The sequence below is a fragment of the Crocodylus porosus genome, unplaced genomic scaffold, assembly GCF_001723895.1.
Source record: "Crocodylus porosus isolate Cpor-Errol unplaced genomic scaffold, CroPor_comp1, whole genome shotgun sequence".
Lineage (NCBI taxonomy): Eukaryota > Metazoa > Chordata > Crocodylia > Crocodylidae > Crocodylus > Crocodylus porosus.
In genome coordinates this window covers 153,206,248-153,221,796 of record NW_017728906.1, presented here as the reverse complement: position 1 = coordinate 153,221,796, position 15,549 = coordinate 153,206,248, and the positions used below count along the sequence as shown (strand labels likewise).

The 15,549-nt window shown below is 42.8% G+C and overlaps 1 protein-coding gene across 1 annotated transcript; it reads left to right on the top strand.

Moving 5' to 3' along the window:
* The first annotated feature begins 468 nt into the window (after nt 1-468).
* Nucleotides 469-11,834, top strand: SPRYD7 (SPRY domain containing 7). The gene is made up of 5 exons (XM_019529972.1): nt 469-625; nt 1,140-1,256; nt 2,695-2,861; nt 5,648-5,750; nt 10,717-11,834. The coding sequence occupies exons 1-5, from the start codon at nt 520-522 to the stop codon at nt 10,812-10,814; spliced, it is 591 nt and encodes a 196-aa protein (XP_019385517.1). The 5' UTR covers nt 469-519; the 3' UTR covers nt 10,815-11,834.
* The last annotated feature ends 3,715 nt before the right edge of the window (nt 11,835-15,549 follow it).

Below are 15,549 nucleotides of genomic sequence, written 5' to 3'. Positions count from 1 at the left end.
CTACCGAGATGAAAGCCGATGCCTATGTGCCCTCTATTTTTCTCTTTGAAAAAAAAAAAAGACATAAAGGGTTTCGTATCAATAGAGCACAGAGCAGCAGAAAACCCTCACGTCCTCAATGATGGCCACCCTAGTGTGGATACACACGCGCACATATACGCGTGTGTATACAAAGACATACATACACATGGGGTATGCATATACTGGCATATACACGCATAGGTGCCCTCCCAGTTCACAAAGCTGTTCATTGCCAGGGCAAAGTAGCGCCTCAGCCGGGGTGGTCCCAGCACCTCTGCCTGCTGCCCACGGCGGGATCAGGGTCGAAGGCAGCAGGCGGCCAGCCCGGCTCCGCTCCTGTCAGGCCGGGGGGAAGACGGCTGCAGCCAATCCAGCGCCGGCCCCGCGCCGCCCGTGCTCCAGTCTTCCCGGCCGCCAGGGGGCGGTGCCGCACGCAGCCTCCTCCCTGAGCCGCGGCACGGCGCAGTCCAGCAAGTCCGGGCCAGCTGAGGGGCGGCGATGGCGGCCTCAGTGTTGTGCTGCCTGCGCTGGTGCGGGGACGGCGGCGCCGGGCACATCCCGCTGAAGGAGATGCCCGCAGTGCAGCTCGACACGCAGCGCATGGGTGCGGGGGCAGGGGGCGTCCCCCGGGGTCTCCCGGCCCGGCCCGGCCCGGCCCTGAGCCGCGAGGGCCGCGGGTTTCTTCTGGCCTCAGGGACACAAAGCTCCCCAGGACTTGTCCCCAGCTGCGCGGGGAGGGCAGCAGAGCCACCCGCCGGGTGCGAACCGGGCAAGGGGGCGCCAGCCGCCGCGCGGGTGGGAGCAGGCCTGTCCAAAAGCCCGGTTGGAGCCGCCTTCACCCCGAAGGGCAGAGCAGGAGGTGTGGTGGGGCTCAGCCATGAAGCGAGGGGAGAAATGCTCCCAACCCCACCGATGCTTTGGCGCTTTTTTCCCCAACAAGGATCCAGGAGGCACGTGTGGGCTCCCTTGGCTCGGGGGGAGAAGCAGATGGCCAAAGGGAAGCCCTGGTGCAGGGTGGGAAGGAGAAAGTGGTGTCAGCAGTGTCCTTGTTCAGGGGCTTGGAGGAGCTGCTTCCTGCATGGCTCGATTGACGTTTGGCCTCTTCTCTCCCTGTGCAGGAACAGACGTTGTCATTGTCAAAAGCGGCAGAAGAATATGTGGCACAGGAGGCTGTTTAGCCAATGCACCTTTGCATCAGAATAAGAGCTATTTTGAATTTAAAATCCAGTCCACAGGTTAGTCGGTCACATTTTAAATTGCTTCAGACTTCAAAAGCTTCATTTGATTGGCATTTAATCTATGCCTGCAAAAGGACACCATCTCTGTATTGTCAGCCATATAATACTAACTATATTGTACTCTGGAAGTATCAAAGAATTGCGGGGGTGGAGGGGGTGACAAAACAAATGACCATCTTGTAAGGAAGGACATGTTGGGCTTTTTCCTTCTAATTTGCGTTTACTACTTAAAAAGAATGGCAAGTAAATTTATTATAGAGTTACAGATATTAAAGTATTCAAATTGCATGCTCTATCTGTATATGTAATATATATATTAAATATAATTTAGAGCTACTCTCTGCTAAATTAAGTAATGTTTATATACTCCTGAACATATAAAACACCATGTAGAGGCAGCAGGCATATTTATACTGTCTCCAGCTGTGCTAGGTAATGCCAGCATAAAAGCATGCTCTTTTTGCTCCTGCTCCATGGGTGCCAAGTGCTGAAAAAATGTAATGTGGTAGCTATTTGGTGTCTGCCTTGTACTGATATCAGTCCCAACCATTCATATTGGCACCAATTGCCTCTCTAACGGGTGTTACATTGCATTTTTTTCACCACTTGGCATGTGTGAGGTAGGAGGGAGTTTGGGGGGGAGGGGAGGACATGTTTTCATGATGGTTACTCCAGAGCATGGTCAGAGGCAGTGTACACATGTCTTTAAGTGTTCTCTCTCTTTTTTTTCTGGCACAGTTTGCTCAATAATATTTGCTGCAAATTGCTTCCCTATAGTTCTGGGCTTTTTTAAATATGTGTCTAAATTCTCTGTTTGAACATCTGTGTAGGCTGGGCCACTGATGGAATGATTCTGTGCAATATGGAGCTTGCAGCTCCGGGAGAGATGGTTCTAAGTTCCTTTTGTTCCTTCTCAGTTCTGGGCTGCTCCAAGAGCTGATCAGTCCCAGTGTAATTTAGAGAGCCTTGATCAGGCTGTGTTATACCAGCTTCTGCTGACTGTCATGTAGCATGCAGTATGGCCTAGAAGCTCCATGGTGTGATGTACAGTAGACCTACCTGCCCATATGCCCTCTACATGAGGGCTTGCAAAGGATCTCCAGAAGGCATTCTTTTAGTTACCTTCTGTCATTCTTGTGTCCTGGAAATCTTTACTTGGCTAGAACTGCCATTTAGCTCTTTTACCTGTCGTAGCTAGGGACCAGAGTAAGGATCTTGCACGATGTCTTTTTGTATTGATCTCTAGTAAAAGAGAAACACTAGGAATCTGCTCTGCATGAAAGGATATGTTTCAAGTCTCTCAACATAGTGGATGTGATTGCTGATGCTTTTCAAACAAAATTGACCTATGAAATTGCTAGTTTTTATGGCGCACTGAGGTGTCTCAAAAGACTTTGGTAACAGTTTACTTAGGATGTCAATATTATGTTTTAAGGGATTTGGGGTATTGGCGTTGCAACCCAAAAAGCAAACTTGAATCAAATTCCACTTGGCCGAGATGTGCATAGTCTGGTGATGAGGAATGATGGAGCTCTCTACCACAACAATGAGGAGAAGAACAGGCTGCCAGCAAACAGCCTTCCACAGGAGGGTGATGTTGTAGTAAGTTTCTCACAGTTTGATATACAGTAAAGTCTGTTTAATTCACCACTCAAGGAGGAACGCAGATAATGGCAAATTAGCCATTATTAACCAATAACTAGGAGTTAGTAAAGGGAGAGGAGCCCAGTGGGGATTGGAGTAGTGGCCAATAGGGTGACAAATTATCCTGCAGGTAACCAGTAACCAGTATTTATGTAAACTGTCATTGTTCAAATTGCTCAGTACTATATTTCTGTGTTCTTCTGAGGGTGGGATTTGTCAGTTTTGACGCAAAACTACAGGCAATAAAAAAAAGGTCTCCCCAAGCTTAGATAGCACATTGGGCTAGCTTAGAGGCATGATTTGGCTAGCATCAGGCCCCTTCTGACTTCCCAATCAAATGACCAGGGAAGACCCTTTTAGAACTGGGTTGACTGCAGACACCCTTGGCACAGGCCCAATGTGAGACTTGAACTTGTGTCGTCATGAGATGCCTTAACTCAGGGGTAGGCAAAATATGGCCCACAGGCCAGATCTGACCCACCAAGTGATTCTGTCTGGCCCGTTACAGGTCCTTTAGCTCTGCCTAGCCCAGGCATGAGGTGCAGCCCAGGCCATGGGGCATGTGGTCAGTCCTGCCAACTTGGGTGCCGATGCTGCCTGGCGCAGAGCACAGTGTCCCTTAACCCTGTGCATGGCTCTTGGGCATGTTGGGAGCTGTAGTCTGCGGGGCTGGGCAAGGGCAGCATGGAGGCTGGACTCGAATTCCCAATAGCCCCCAGAACTGTGGTTCGTTCTGCTCTCATGCTTCTGGCTGTTGCTGCAAGTGTCTCTTCCTGCTGGACCTGGCCTCACTGCCCAGGCACCCTAGCCTGTCCACCCTGGACGCACTGCTGGGGCCCTAGATGGAGCAGGAGGGCAGATGAGGTCTCTGTTAGGACCAGCCTGGGACCCCTGTGGGCAGGGTTAGCTGGGTCAGGTGGATGGGGTGGGGCTGCAGGTGGGCAGGGAATGTGGGCTGGTGGCTTGGGATCATGGGGTGGTTCCAGCATGGGGCTGGGGCTGGGGCAGAGCTTCAGTCCACTTCCCATATGTTCCTGTGATGGATGCTGTTTCCACGCGCAGCACCTCTGTTCCCCCCCCACCCCGGGTCTTCTACAGCTCACTAAAAGTCCGTAAGTGGCCCTCCAGCCCAAATAATTGCCACCCCTACCTTAACTATTCTGCCACTTCAACCCTTTAAAGGGAATCGGGCTGATCTTTTTGAGAAAAATGGTGCTACTGTTTCATTTCAATCCTGTTGTAGCTAGGGTTTCTCTATTTGTCTGTAAACCCAACTGATGACTCTCAAGCCATTTGAGATGGGTCTTCCCAGCTCAGGCAATGTTCCAGCATGCACTGCAGATATAAATGAAGTTGTGCCAAGCTAAGCTTAAGATCTCTTTCCCATATACTTGGACAGAGAGGGTGTCATATCTTTTAGCATTGTGGGGAAAGTTATGGCAAAGATGCATGGGATTGGAGGAATTCTTTTTAGCTAAACTGGGGCAGGGTTTAAGGAAGAAAGAAGCAATTTGGCTGGGGTTATACACAAAAAAAATGCTGGTAAGTCAAGGAAATAAACAATTAAAGGGATTGTAAATCTGCATATATGCCATATCCCTCCTGGAAGGGACCTTATGAGGTCATATTGTCCAGCCCCTGTTCAGGGCAGGATCATCCCCGACTAAATCACCCCAGCCAAGTGTCTGTCTATCTTTAATGTTGTCCTGAATATTTGGAGGGCTCTGCTATCTTGCCGTTTTTTTACATCCCGTCAGAAATTTCTTTTCTGATGTGTGGGAGCAATAAGGTTTACACCATTTCTAAAACACCAGATTTTTTTTGCTTTGTTATCCTTTCTTCTGAGTGCTGCTGTTTGCAGTGTACGTTTATTATGGGTATTGCTAGATAATTACAAAGTTTTAAAATCCCATTCTTAAAGGGCTTTTTATGAAAGCCATTGCCGTTGTAGTCTCTTCAAATCTCTCTCTACCTGTGTAGTTTGGGGTTCTGAAGCTGAAACACAGAAAGGTTACTAAGTAACAAGTATTTTACTAACTCGCACACCTTCATGCATACTGTATAACTGTCTTTTTACTTTGTTTGCCACAAAAATGAGTTTCTAAGATTGTACTGAATAATGATGCACATTACCAGTTTCAGCCACACCAAAAACAGAGGCAGATCCTTTCTGTGTTTTAATTTCTTCTCTGTAATGTGCATGCTTTTTGTACTGCATATCAAATGATCATCTGTTATTGTTGGCACAGAGCATGGATTACAAGAGGTTTTTTTTAATATGGTCTATCATCCATGAAGTTAGCTAAGTATATCATTTTTTTAACACATTCTTTTATTAATTCAGTTTATTTCTTTGGCAATTACCAGTTAGCACTTAGTAAATTTGTATACTATTCAAAGCTATTAGAATTGCTCACAGCATCTCAAAAAATACCATGCAAATTCAATACAGAACTTTTGTTGATTAATTGCAGTTGGTCAAGTGAGTTGCATGCTATTGATGGTGTCTCCTGATTCAGTGATTGTACAACAACCTCTGGCATTTGCAAGTGCAAGTATCATTGTTTAATGGTTCAATGGTTAAGTGAGTTCTTTGAAAGAAGCCTTGGCCAATGTCACTGTGCTTGAAATTCTCTGCTGTTAGCTAGTTAAGATGAAACCAGTAAAAATGGATATTTGAAGCACTTTTATGCATATAAGCTTGATGGTTATCCTGCATTAATACTCTCTACTTTGGTTTATAGGGTATTACATATGACCATGTAGAATTAAATGTATATTTAAATGGAAAAAATATGCATTGTCCAGCTTCAGGAATCAGAGGGACTGTATATCCTGTGGTATATGGTAAGTCAGGGTTTTTCATATTGTTTCACAATGTGGTCATCATGGCTGCCTACATACATGCCCAGGAGTGGGGAGGGGCATTTTAGTTAGAGTGGTTCCCAGAGAGTTATTTTGATTAAAACACCACAGTATCACACGTATTAACTCCCCACACATTTAAACTGGCCTGGGGATGCTTCCGCTGAAGCTCATTCAACAAGCTTCAGTTAAAGTACCGCAGCAGCCATTTTTAAATCCTTGGGGGCTTATACACATGATGCTGCAGCAATGCTAGAGCATTCTAATTAGAATGTGGAGCAGACTCGATTAATCGAGTTTGTTCCAATGTGGAGCACATTTGTAGACACCCCATGTGAATAACAGTAGTATTGTCTCTTGAAAAACCCATCTCTTTTTCAACATGTCCATCCAGTTGCTATCAAATAGTATTCTGTGGAACTAAAGCAGTTACATGGGGGGGAATAGTGTTAGGAAAGCATCTTGGGAGTTTTTTAGCTGCTTTTTATGTTATTTAGCAACTGGAAATAAGGACCCAAGTTGAATGTGGACTATCACTGAAGGATGCGCAGACCACAAATTGGGGTGTTACTGCTGTTTAGTTGAACCTTGCTGTATAAATGTACTGTTAAGTCAGTGAGTATAGATGAAGTTAAACAAGGACATTCTTAACCCACTAGTTCAAGTTTTCTCTGAAGCATGTATTTATAACTCTTTAGGGACACATGCTTGATAAGTACAGAAATCCCTGAATTTTTTTAATGTCCATATTTTCATTTTTTATAGAAATATAATTTTTAAATGATATAGCAGTACTTTTCATCTCTAAATTTATTGCAGCTATAAAAAAGTGATATCCAACACTATAGGAGTTGCTTCACCACTTGAAATGTAGCCATTTTTTAAGTGAATCGTACAAATTGTTTTGACAGCATATATCAACACAACAGTTTTGAACAGGAAGCAAATACCATGTCCAGTTATGTACCTCATAGGCAGTTTAAGAGAGTATTTATGAATTATGAAAGTTGGGATTTGGCCAAGAACTATTAACAACCCATTTCAGTAAAGCTCCAGGGTACTTGCAACTCCCCGATAGCCAAGAATTCCATTAAACATCTCTGAAAGACAATAACTCCTTTGCGTGGTACACACCATACTTAGGGAGTGGCTGCATTATAAAAGAGAAGAGTGCCACTCAGTGGATTCCTACAGCTACTACTGCCTATAGCATTTAGGGTGGAAAATTTTTTGTAAGCACTGATCTAAGCCAAACTCAGTAACTTCTGAGATGTGGTATGACTCATTTCATTAAATATTTCATAATGAATTGTTGGAACATTCCTGCAGCTCTTCAGGAACAATATCTGTTAGGAATGTGTCTAAGCAGGAATCAGATAGGCTAGATTTTCTTTGGTGGTTTCAAGTGCTGTAAATTCGTTGACCACTTTATTCCCTTCAAGATGGTTTTTCCCTTCAAGAGCATATATTATGTCATATTGTCTTGTGATATATTATTTTACCACTTGGTGGCACTGTTAAAAATGCAGTAACACACATACAAAAAAATATGTTTTCCCCCATTTTTATTCTTGTTACTATCATGCTCTTAGAATTGTAACTAGAAAATAACTCCTTGGTATAAAGTGGGAGAATACACTTTGTGGAGTAGCTAACTATTTCCTCTTTCCCATGTCTTAGAAATAAATTTACATAGCACAGTGGAGAGGATTTGGGCAGGAGAACGTGTTTCTTAAAACAACACTCTACTTGTTGCATCAGAGATTTGGGATCCTAGCTTATTTTATGTCTTTTAACACCACCCAGAGGTTGATGGTTGATGGAAGTCAATTGGCCTGGTGCCCTGTGACCAGTGGGGTCTCCCAGGGCTCTGTCCTTGGGCCTATACTATTTAATATCTTCATTAATGATGTGGACATTGGTATCAGAAGCAGACTGGCCAAGTTTGCTGATGACACCAAACTCTGGGGTAAAGCATCCACACCTGAAGACAGGAGAGAGATCCAGGCTGACCTTGACAGGCTTGGGAAATGGGCGGATGAGAACCTGGTGGTGTTCAACACTGAAAAATGCAAGGTCTTCCACCTTGGGAAGAAAAACCTGCAGCATCCTTATAGGCTCGGCAGTGCTACGCTGTCTAGCACTACGAGTGAACAGGACTTGAGGGCCATCCATGATTGACCATAAGATGAATATGAGCCTGCAATGTGATACTGCTGCTAGCAAAGCAAGCAAAACACTGGCTTGGATCCACAGATGCTTCTCCAGTAAATCCTAGGACATCATCCTCCCATTGTACTTGGCCTTGGTGAGGCCACAGCTGGAGTACTGCATACTTGGGCTCCACAATTCAAAAAGGATGTGGAGAAGCTTGAGAGGGTGCAGAGGAGAGCCACGCGCATGATCAGAGGTCAGGAAAGCAGGCCTTATGAAGAGAGGCTGAGAGCCATGGGACTCTTCAGCCTGGAAAAGTTCAGGATCAGGGGTGATCTGGTGACCACCTATAAGTTTATCGGGTATGCTTACCAGGATCTGGGGGAACGTCTGTTCACCAGAGCGCCTCAAGGGATGACAAGGTCGAATGGTCGCAAACTCCTCCATGACTGTTTTAGGCTGGACATAAGGAAGAACTTCTTTAGTGTCTGAGCCCCCAAGGTTTGGAATAGGTACCCGCTGGAGGTGGTTCAAGCACCTACTCTGAACGCCTTCAAAAGACATCTGGATGCTTATGTTGTTGGGATCCTTTGACCCTAGCTGACTTCCTGCCCCTGGAGCAGGGGGTTGGACTCAATGATCTTCCGAGGTCCCTTCCAGCCCTAATGTATATGAAATCTTCCACTCTGTTTTCTATTCCATATTCCAGCCAGGTCGAGTCTGTACCTGACCGTGAGGTGACGTTTATGCCATATCTCCCTCTTTTTGTCATCATCCTTTAGGAGTTGACATAATCTCACAAGACTTTCTGCATTTTTGGGTAGATTAATTTATTGTTGTAACGTCTGATGATTTGCAAATCGGGCTTGTTGACATTTCCATGGTATAGATTAGAAGTGGTAGAACATATAACTGAATGTTACTTGTTCCTAAGCATGGGAAAGAATTTACATGTTGATCAATAAATTTCTTAGTTATTTAACTTAGTAGTGGTTAACATCAGAAAATTAGAGATTTTTTTAAAGAAAGTCATTATAGAGAGAAAGTGTGATTACTTTTATTTTTTGTTTTAACTGAAGATGCACCAAATTAACTTTAGAGTTCTTTTTCCCCAGAAGGCACTTGTATATAAATAGCAAGACAAGAGAGCACAGTGTTCTGGTGAACTCATGTAGGGCTGCTCTGAAGAAAAATAAGTATCTCAGTATCAGAATGTTTAATTTCTCCACGAAACTAGTGTGTTGAGGTTTTTTGCTTTGATACAGTTCCTTCAAGTGGTACATTAAAAGTCTTGCTTTTGTAACTGGTAATGCTACATTATATATCTCAGTTCACTAAAACAGCACATAAAAGCACTGCTTCAGTTAATGAGCTCCCTGCCTTTCCACTATAATCTTCTGATTTTGAGGTTAACAACAACAACGTGGAATTAGGCAAAAAGTCTAATTGTGGGAGTCATATTATTTTGAAAAATCAATTTATTGCTAAGTTGGTTATGCCTAAATATAAGTCAGGGTCCTGTCACCATAGCCTGAACAGATAGTGTGGTACCAGTTAGTATGGAGACCCTTCAGAGCTCCCTCAAGATCAAGGGAAAAGGAAGCATGTGATAAAAAGGTGATGGTTCATTTTCAGATTCATAGATTGTTAGGTGCTGGAAAGGACCTTGCAGATAATTGGGTCCAGCCCCCCCGCCCCGCTGTAGGCAGGAGGACAACTGGGGTCACGTGACCCCAGCGAGGTGACTACCCAGTCTCTTCTTGAAAACCTCTAGGGTAGGTGACTGCATCATTTATCCCCATCCACTACTGCCAAAGATCTGTAGGTTTCCAAAACATTGAAAAAATCTAAAAATTGAGGAATCTTTTCTTAAAACATGCTAGCACTTGCAGTGACATCCAGTGGCAAAATCCTTATTGATACAGTAGGGTTGTTTGCAAACTAAAGTGAACGGTAGAAAAGAAACGTGATTGAGTCTTATCAGATATATTGTTGGCTCTTCTGCAGGTCAGCCAAGGAAACTTTATTAAATATCTTTGTGGATGTTACTCACAGTGGATCGAAGATTGTAGGAGAGCAGTTGCACGCACCTTCGACTGTCTAGAGCATGCACAGCTCCTGAGCTTAACAGCTTGTCAGCATGGCTTCTGCCGAGCCACTGCTTTGGGATGGCTCTGGAACCCAGGGGGTGAATTTAGCCATGTCCAAAGGAGGGGGGACAAAGGGAATGAGAGAGATTTACCATCTGAGTTCTGGACCTGTGCCAAAATAATGGCTTTGGCAGGAGCCATACTGATGTTCTGGTAAGCACAGAAAGCTCATTGCACGTGTACTGCACAATTAATGGGTGATGTGACCATCCCTCCTGGATCCACTCATGGATGTTACTGATACTTTAGATCAGGGGTGGGCAATGTTTTTTGGCCTGAGTGCCAAAAAAACCACAATGTGTATCTCAGAAGGTGCCGAGTGCCGACATGCCGGAGCCTGGAGCAGCTTTTTGCAGCCAGCCCATGGAGCCTGGTCTGCTTGCAGCAAGGCTTGCAGCCTCCCAGCTCCCTGCTGGGAGCAGCCTGGGTTCCATGGCTGGCAGCAGCTGCTTAGACCCTGGGCTGGCAGTGGTGTGCCAAGCAAAATGGCCTTGCATGCCACACTCGGCATGCGTGCCAGGGTTTGCTGACCCCTGCTTTAGATGATACCTTTTGTGTTTGTCATAATTTGTGTACAGACTCATAAAATTAATATATCATCTTAACAGATGTCTTTCTGTAAATATTTTCCCTTTGTCCTGCAGTGGATGACAGTGCTATTTTGGATTGTCAGTTCAGCGAATTCTATCACACTCCACCACCAGGGTTTGAAAAGATACTCTTTGAACAGCAGATCTTCTGAATGTCTTCATACTGAAAGTTTGCACCCTGCACTGTTAGAGAGCATTTGCTATCTTAAATAAAGCTTCACATTACCTGTAGGAAACACATCTGTATTTTTAGTAAGTACTGTTATAGTTGTCAGCAGAACCAGTATGTTACCTGCAACACCAGAGAATTGTTGCAAATGCTAGTTTTGTTTTCTTTTTACAATGTTTTGTGATGTGAGAGAGTGTTTGGGAGCAACTTTTTTCTGATTTGTTTGTTGTAACTGGAAACCAAGGGCAAAAGTGACACAGTATTAAATTAATTTTTGAATTCAATTTGTGCTTTGTAAAACAAATGATTCTTATACATGGAAGTGTTTCCTCAAAGCTTGGGTTTGTAGTTCTGTTGTTGTGGTTTTTTTCCCAGTCCCTTTCTAGCTAGAAGTTACGTAATTTGTCAACAAAAAATCAACACTGTCCTAATAGTCTCTCATTTTGGATTGCAGTGTCCTTGTTGAACACAATGACTAATGGTATGACTACGTAACTGGCAGCTAGAATTTTTTTTGAAACAGGTAATTTACCCATTTTTGGTTCTTTTAAACAGCTAAGTTTCATAATTTATATAATTTTCCTTGCTATTCATTTGCTTTGTATATGACAAGTAATAGAACGCATTTTAATAATAGAGCAAGTGCTATTCTGTTGACTGTTTAAAAAAAACCCTGAACACTAGAAGATGTATTTATAAAGACCATCATGCTGTGTTTCTATGGTGGTAGAATAGGTACAGATTGATTAACCTTAATGTATACAGTGGCAGACAAAGTATGTTGGATATTATGATGAAGCTTTACATCAAAACTGTAAATCAGATTATTCTTTTATGGAATATTTTATTTAAATGGTTTTTTTTCCTGAAGTTAGGAATATAATGGTTGAGAGGCTGTTCTGAAATATGATGACTATAAAGATGAAAGTTCAGATGGCTTTTTCTCTTGTCATGTATTGTGTACTTTCTAGTAATTTTTTGTAAAGAAAGTCTTTCTACAGTATCCTGATGTGTATGTTTTTAAGAATTTGAAATAAGGTTTTCTGGCTGTCCATTGATTAATGCATTTGTGTGATTGAGTGAGTACTTTACTTCTTAGTTAAATATTTAACAGCTTCTTTTATTTTGAAGTTTTCAAATACAAACATTTTTCTCTAAACCTTTCATTTCCTAACTTTTTCTATCTGTTTAAAGGGTCTTTCTTCCCTCAAGTGCCTGAGCTTTCTTTTTTCCTGAACCATTCTGAGCTCTCCCAATACCTAAATTGAACTGATAGCAGATGATTGCATAAAGCAGAACTCTACCTGCAGGGCAGGTCACCTCTTCAGTAGTATACTATAAAATTAGGAGCGTTTGTTCTGTAGACGTTGGAGTAAAAACAGGTACTGTCTTCTCCTGAAACTTACATTCCCTATATCAGGTGAAGTAAGTACAGTGCTTCTGTAATCAAATGTGTTAACTTTTGAAACTAAAAAAAGTCTGAGTTTTTAAGGTGGTAAAGAGGCTGTATGTGAAATGGAAAGGCATGGGTCCTCTTTCTGTAATGACATATCTTGAATACTATCTCAAGCAATAGCACAAAGGAGTAAGAAGATGAGGTTATTTGCTATGGAATGAAACTATTTATTTTTCCTTTTCTCAAGAAACATTTTTAGAAATTCTAATCACTATATCAGACTTAAGAAAGCAAACAACGTAGTGTTTAATATGTTAGCGAATATTTAATAATCAACCAACAAGCTGGTTTCCATGAGTATGTAGAATCAAACAGGGAATTTAGACCTTATTTGAAAGCACAAAGGGAGTTGTCTTCAAAATTATACGGTCTATTTTTAAAATGTTTCAGTAAATATAAGTATTTATATTTGTTGTTGGTTTAACAGCTGATTTAAAGAGCTTACCTTTGCAGTTGAAAACATTGTTAGTTTCCCAGTATTTTAAATGGGCAAAGAATTATCTATCCTGCTGTCTTCTATTGTAAAATATTAACAGGTCATCTCATTGCAGACACACAGTGAGAGACACTCCAGTACATTGTGAGGTAATGTAGATAAATGAGTGATTACACTTAATTTCCATGTATTTATCAAGATGTGGATTGCACTTTTCACCTCAAAATGACAATTTTACTCTGAGTATTTAACAAAAGTGGAGAGGAGTTATGTTAATCACACTTTATAGGTGAGGAAATTGAAGAATAGGATCACAGGAAAGTATGGCTGGAAGGGACCTTACAAGATCATCTAATCCAAGCCCCTGCTCAGGGAAGGATTATCCCTATTTAAACCATCTCAGTTAAAAATCTGTCTGACCTGTTCTTTAAAATTTCCAGAGATGGAGATTCCACAACTTCTGTATGTTTCTGTCATCGTCAGAAAATGCCACCCAATCTCCAACCTAAATTGCCTGTGCTGCAGCTTGAGTCCATTGCTCCTAGTCCTGTCTTCTGTAGCTCCAGAAGACAGTATATGTCCATCCTTTTCTATAATAAACCTTCAGGTATTGGAAGACTGGTATAAAATCCTTTCCTTGGTCTTTTCTTCTCCAACCTAAGTAACCCTAACCCAGCCTTTCCTCTTTTATGCTTTGTAGGCCTCTAATGTCTGTCACTCTCCTACTAAACTCTTTCCAATTTGTCCACATCCTTCCTGATATATAGGGCCTAAAACTGGACACATTACTCCTGCTAAGGCCTCACCAGTGCTAAATGGAGCAGAGGAATCTCCTGATTTAAAAGTGACACTCTTGCTAATATAACCCTGTATGCTGTTGGCTTTTTTTTTTCCCAAACAGAATACCTTGTTGTCTCATACCATATCTATTTGAATATAAGACACCCTGGCTATAAGATGAACTCCTTCCAATTAATTAGATTCTGTATATGGAAAATTTATAAATTTTTTTGTAATTTTCCAGGTATAGAATGTAATTATTGGAAGTTTGCCTTGAATTTTTCCCCTCCCTACTACTACAGCATGGAAAACAAATATGGTGGGGAGTCAGGTGGCCCCCTTGCCCTCTGCCTCTCCACAACTTCTTTCCCCTGTAGTCTCTTCTCCCCCTCACTGTCAGTCTCCCTGAACACATGGAAGGGAGAAGCAAATTTAAAAACACTGACTTTGAAATAAATATACTTGGAGTAATTTGCATATAATACCCATAGACGTCATTCATCCAGAATTGATGCTCTTCTGAAATTGCTGCAAGTTTTAGCACAGGTACTCCAGAAACACACTTTTAAGCAACATGTTTGTACCTACTTATAGTATAAACTAGACTTGATATTAGTTCAAAGCCAAAAGGTTCATGATTTAGCATAGATGTCAGCGGGCTGGGCCCCATAGTCAACAGCATTTCAGACTGGTGACCCCAAAGTTCAGCACTGCTCAGTATGTTTGTGTATTCCAGATATGCTCCTCTTTCCCCCCACAGCATGAAAAGGAGCCATGTACTAATTAGCCCCCACTCATTACAAACTGTGTTTTTTGTCATGGGTCTTGGCTCCTCCAAACAATTATATGCAGAGGAAGCATGGGGTAACCTGGTTCAGCTCCAACTTATGGAGGGTGGGGCCACACTGATCAGATACATAGGGACCTACTGAGTTCATGATTGTGTGATCTTCATGAAAACCGTAAATTCAGGCAGGCTTTGTGAAAAATGGTGGGTTCTGTGAAATCGGCCAAGCTTTGTGATTTTGGTAGGCTTGATGGAAAATAAAAACTTGCGAAAAAAAATGCTGGCTCCCTCTGAGTATCCAACAGTCCTCATGGCTGCTGTGGCCTGGCCACACAGCCTGTTGGAGGAGGGAGAGGGGCTCCCAGCAAAATCATTGCTGCCCTTTTGCCACTGATTGGCTGAAAGGGCTGCCTGTCACATCCCGCTCCTCTCCCCCAAGCGACAGCCAGGGTTGGGGCTGCATGATGGACAGCCCTCACAACTAATCAGCAGCAAGGGCTGGGGCCATATGATGGACAGCTCTCACAGTCAATTAGTGGGGAGGGAGGGGGCCACTATGGACCCCTCGGCCAATCAGAAGCATGAGGGGCCACCATGCTCAGCCCGCAAAAATAGCTATCAGCCCTGGGATCTGCCTGTGAAATCAGCCAGCTGCCTCCTAAAGTTAGGTAGGCCCCTGCATATGCAGCAGGCTGACAGAGGGAGCAACAGAGGGATTCTGGATGAACTGGTTGGGTCCTCGTTTGATGATGTTTGCTAGATGTTCAAGGCTGATGAAGAAACAGGAATAATTGGAAATGGGAAAGAAAGATGCAAGCTTAATTGTTGCAATGAAGAGGAAGTCAAAATGTATGCAGTATAGTGGTTCACCGTGACTTGTTTTATAGTCGTGCTCAGTGTTGGCTGCATTTATTCAGCTTCATAGTTGGTTTCCATTACTGAGCATGTGCTGTTTTTGGCAGCAGTTTAATGATAGACAATCTATTTAATGAGGTTTCCCTGTAGGTGAATGTAAGACAAGGGACTCTTTCCCCATGCTGATTAGGGGGAAAAAACCTTGTCTTGTAGTCAAATATGTAAATACCATATTTTGCTTATGGTTTATTATAACCCCCAGGTCTTTCTCTGCAGTACTACAGCCTAGCCCAGTTATTCTCCAATCTGTATGCAGTTATTTCATCCTTTTTGAATTTCATCTGATTAATTGCAGACCTTTTCCCTGGTCTCTCCAAGTCATTTTGGATCCTAGCCCTACCCTC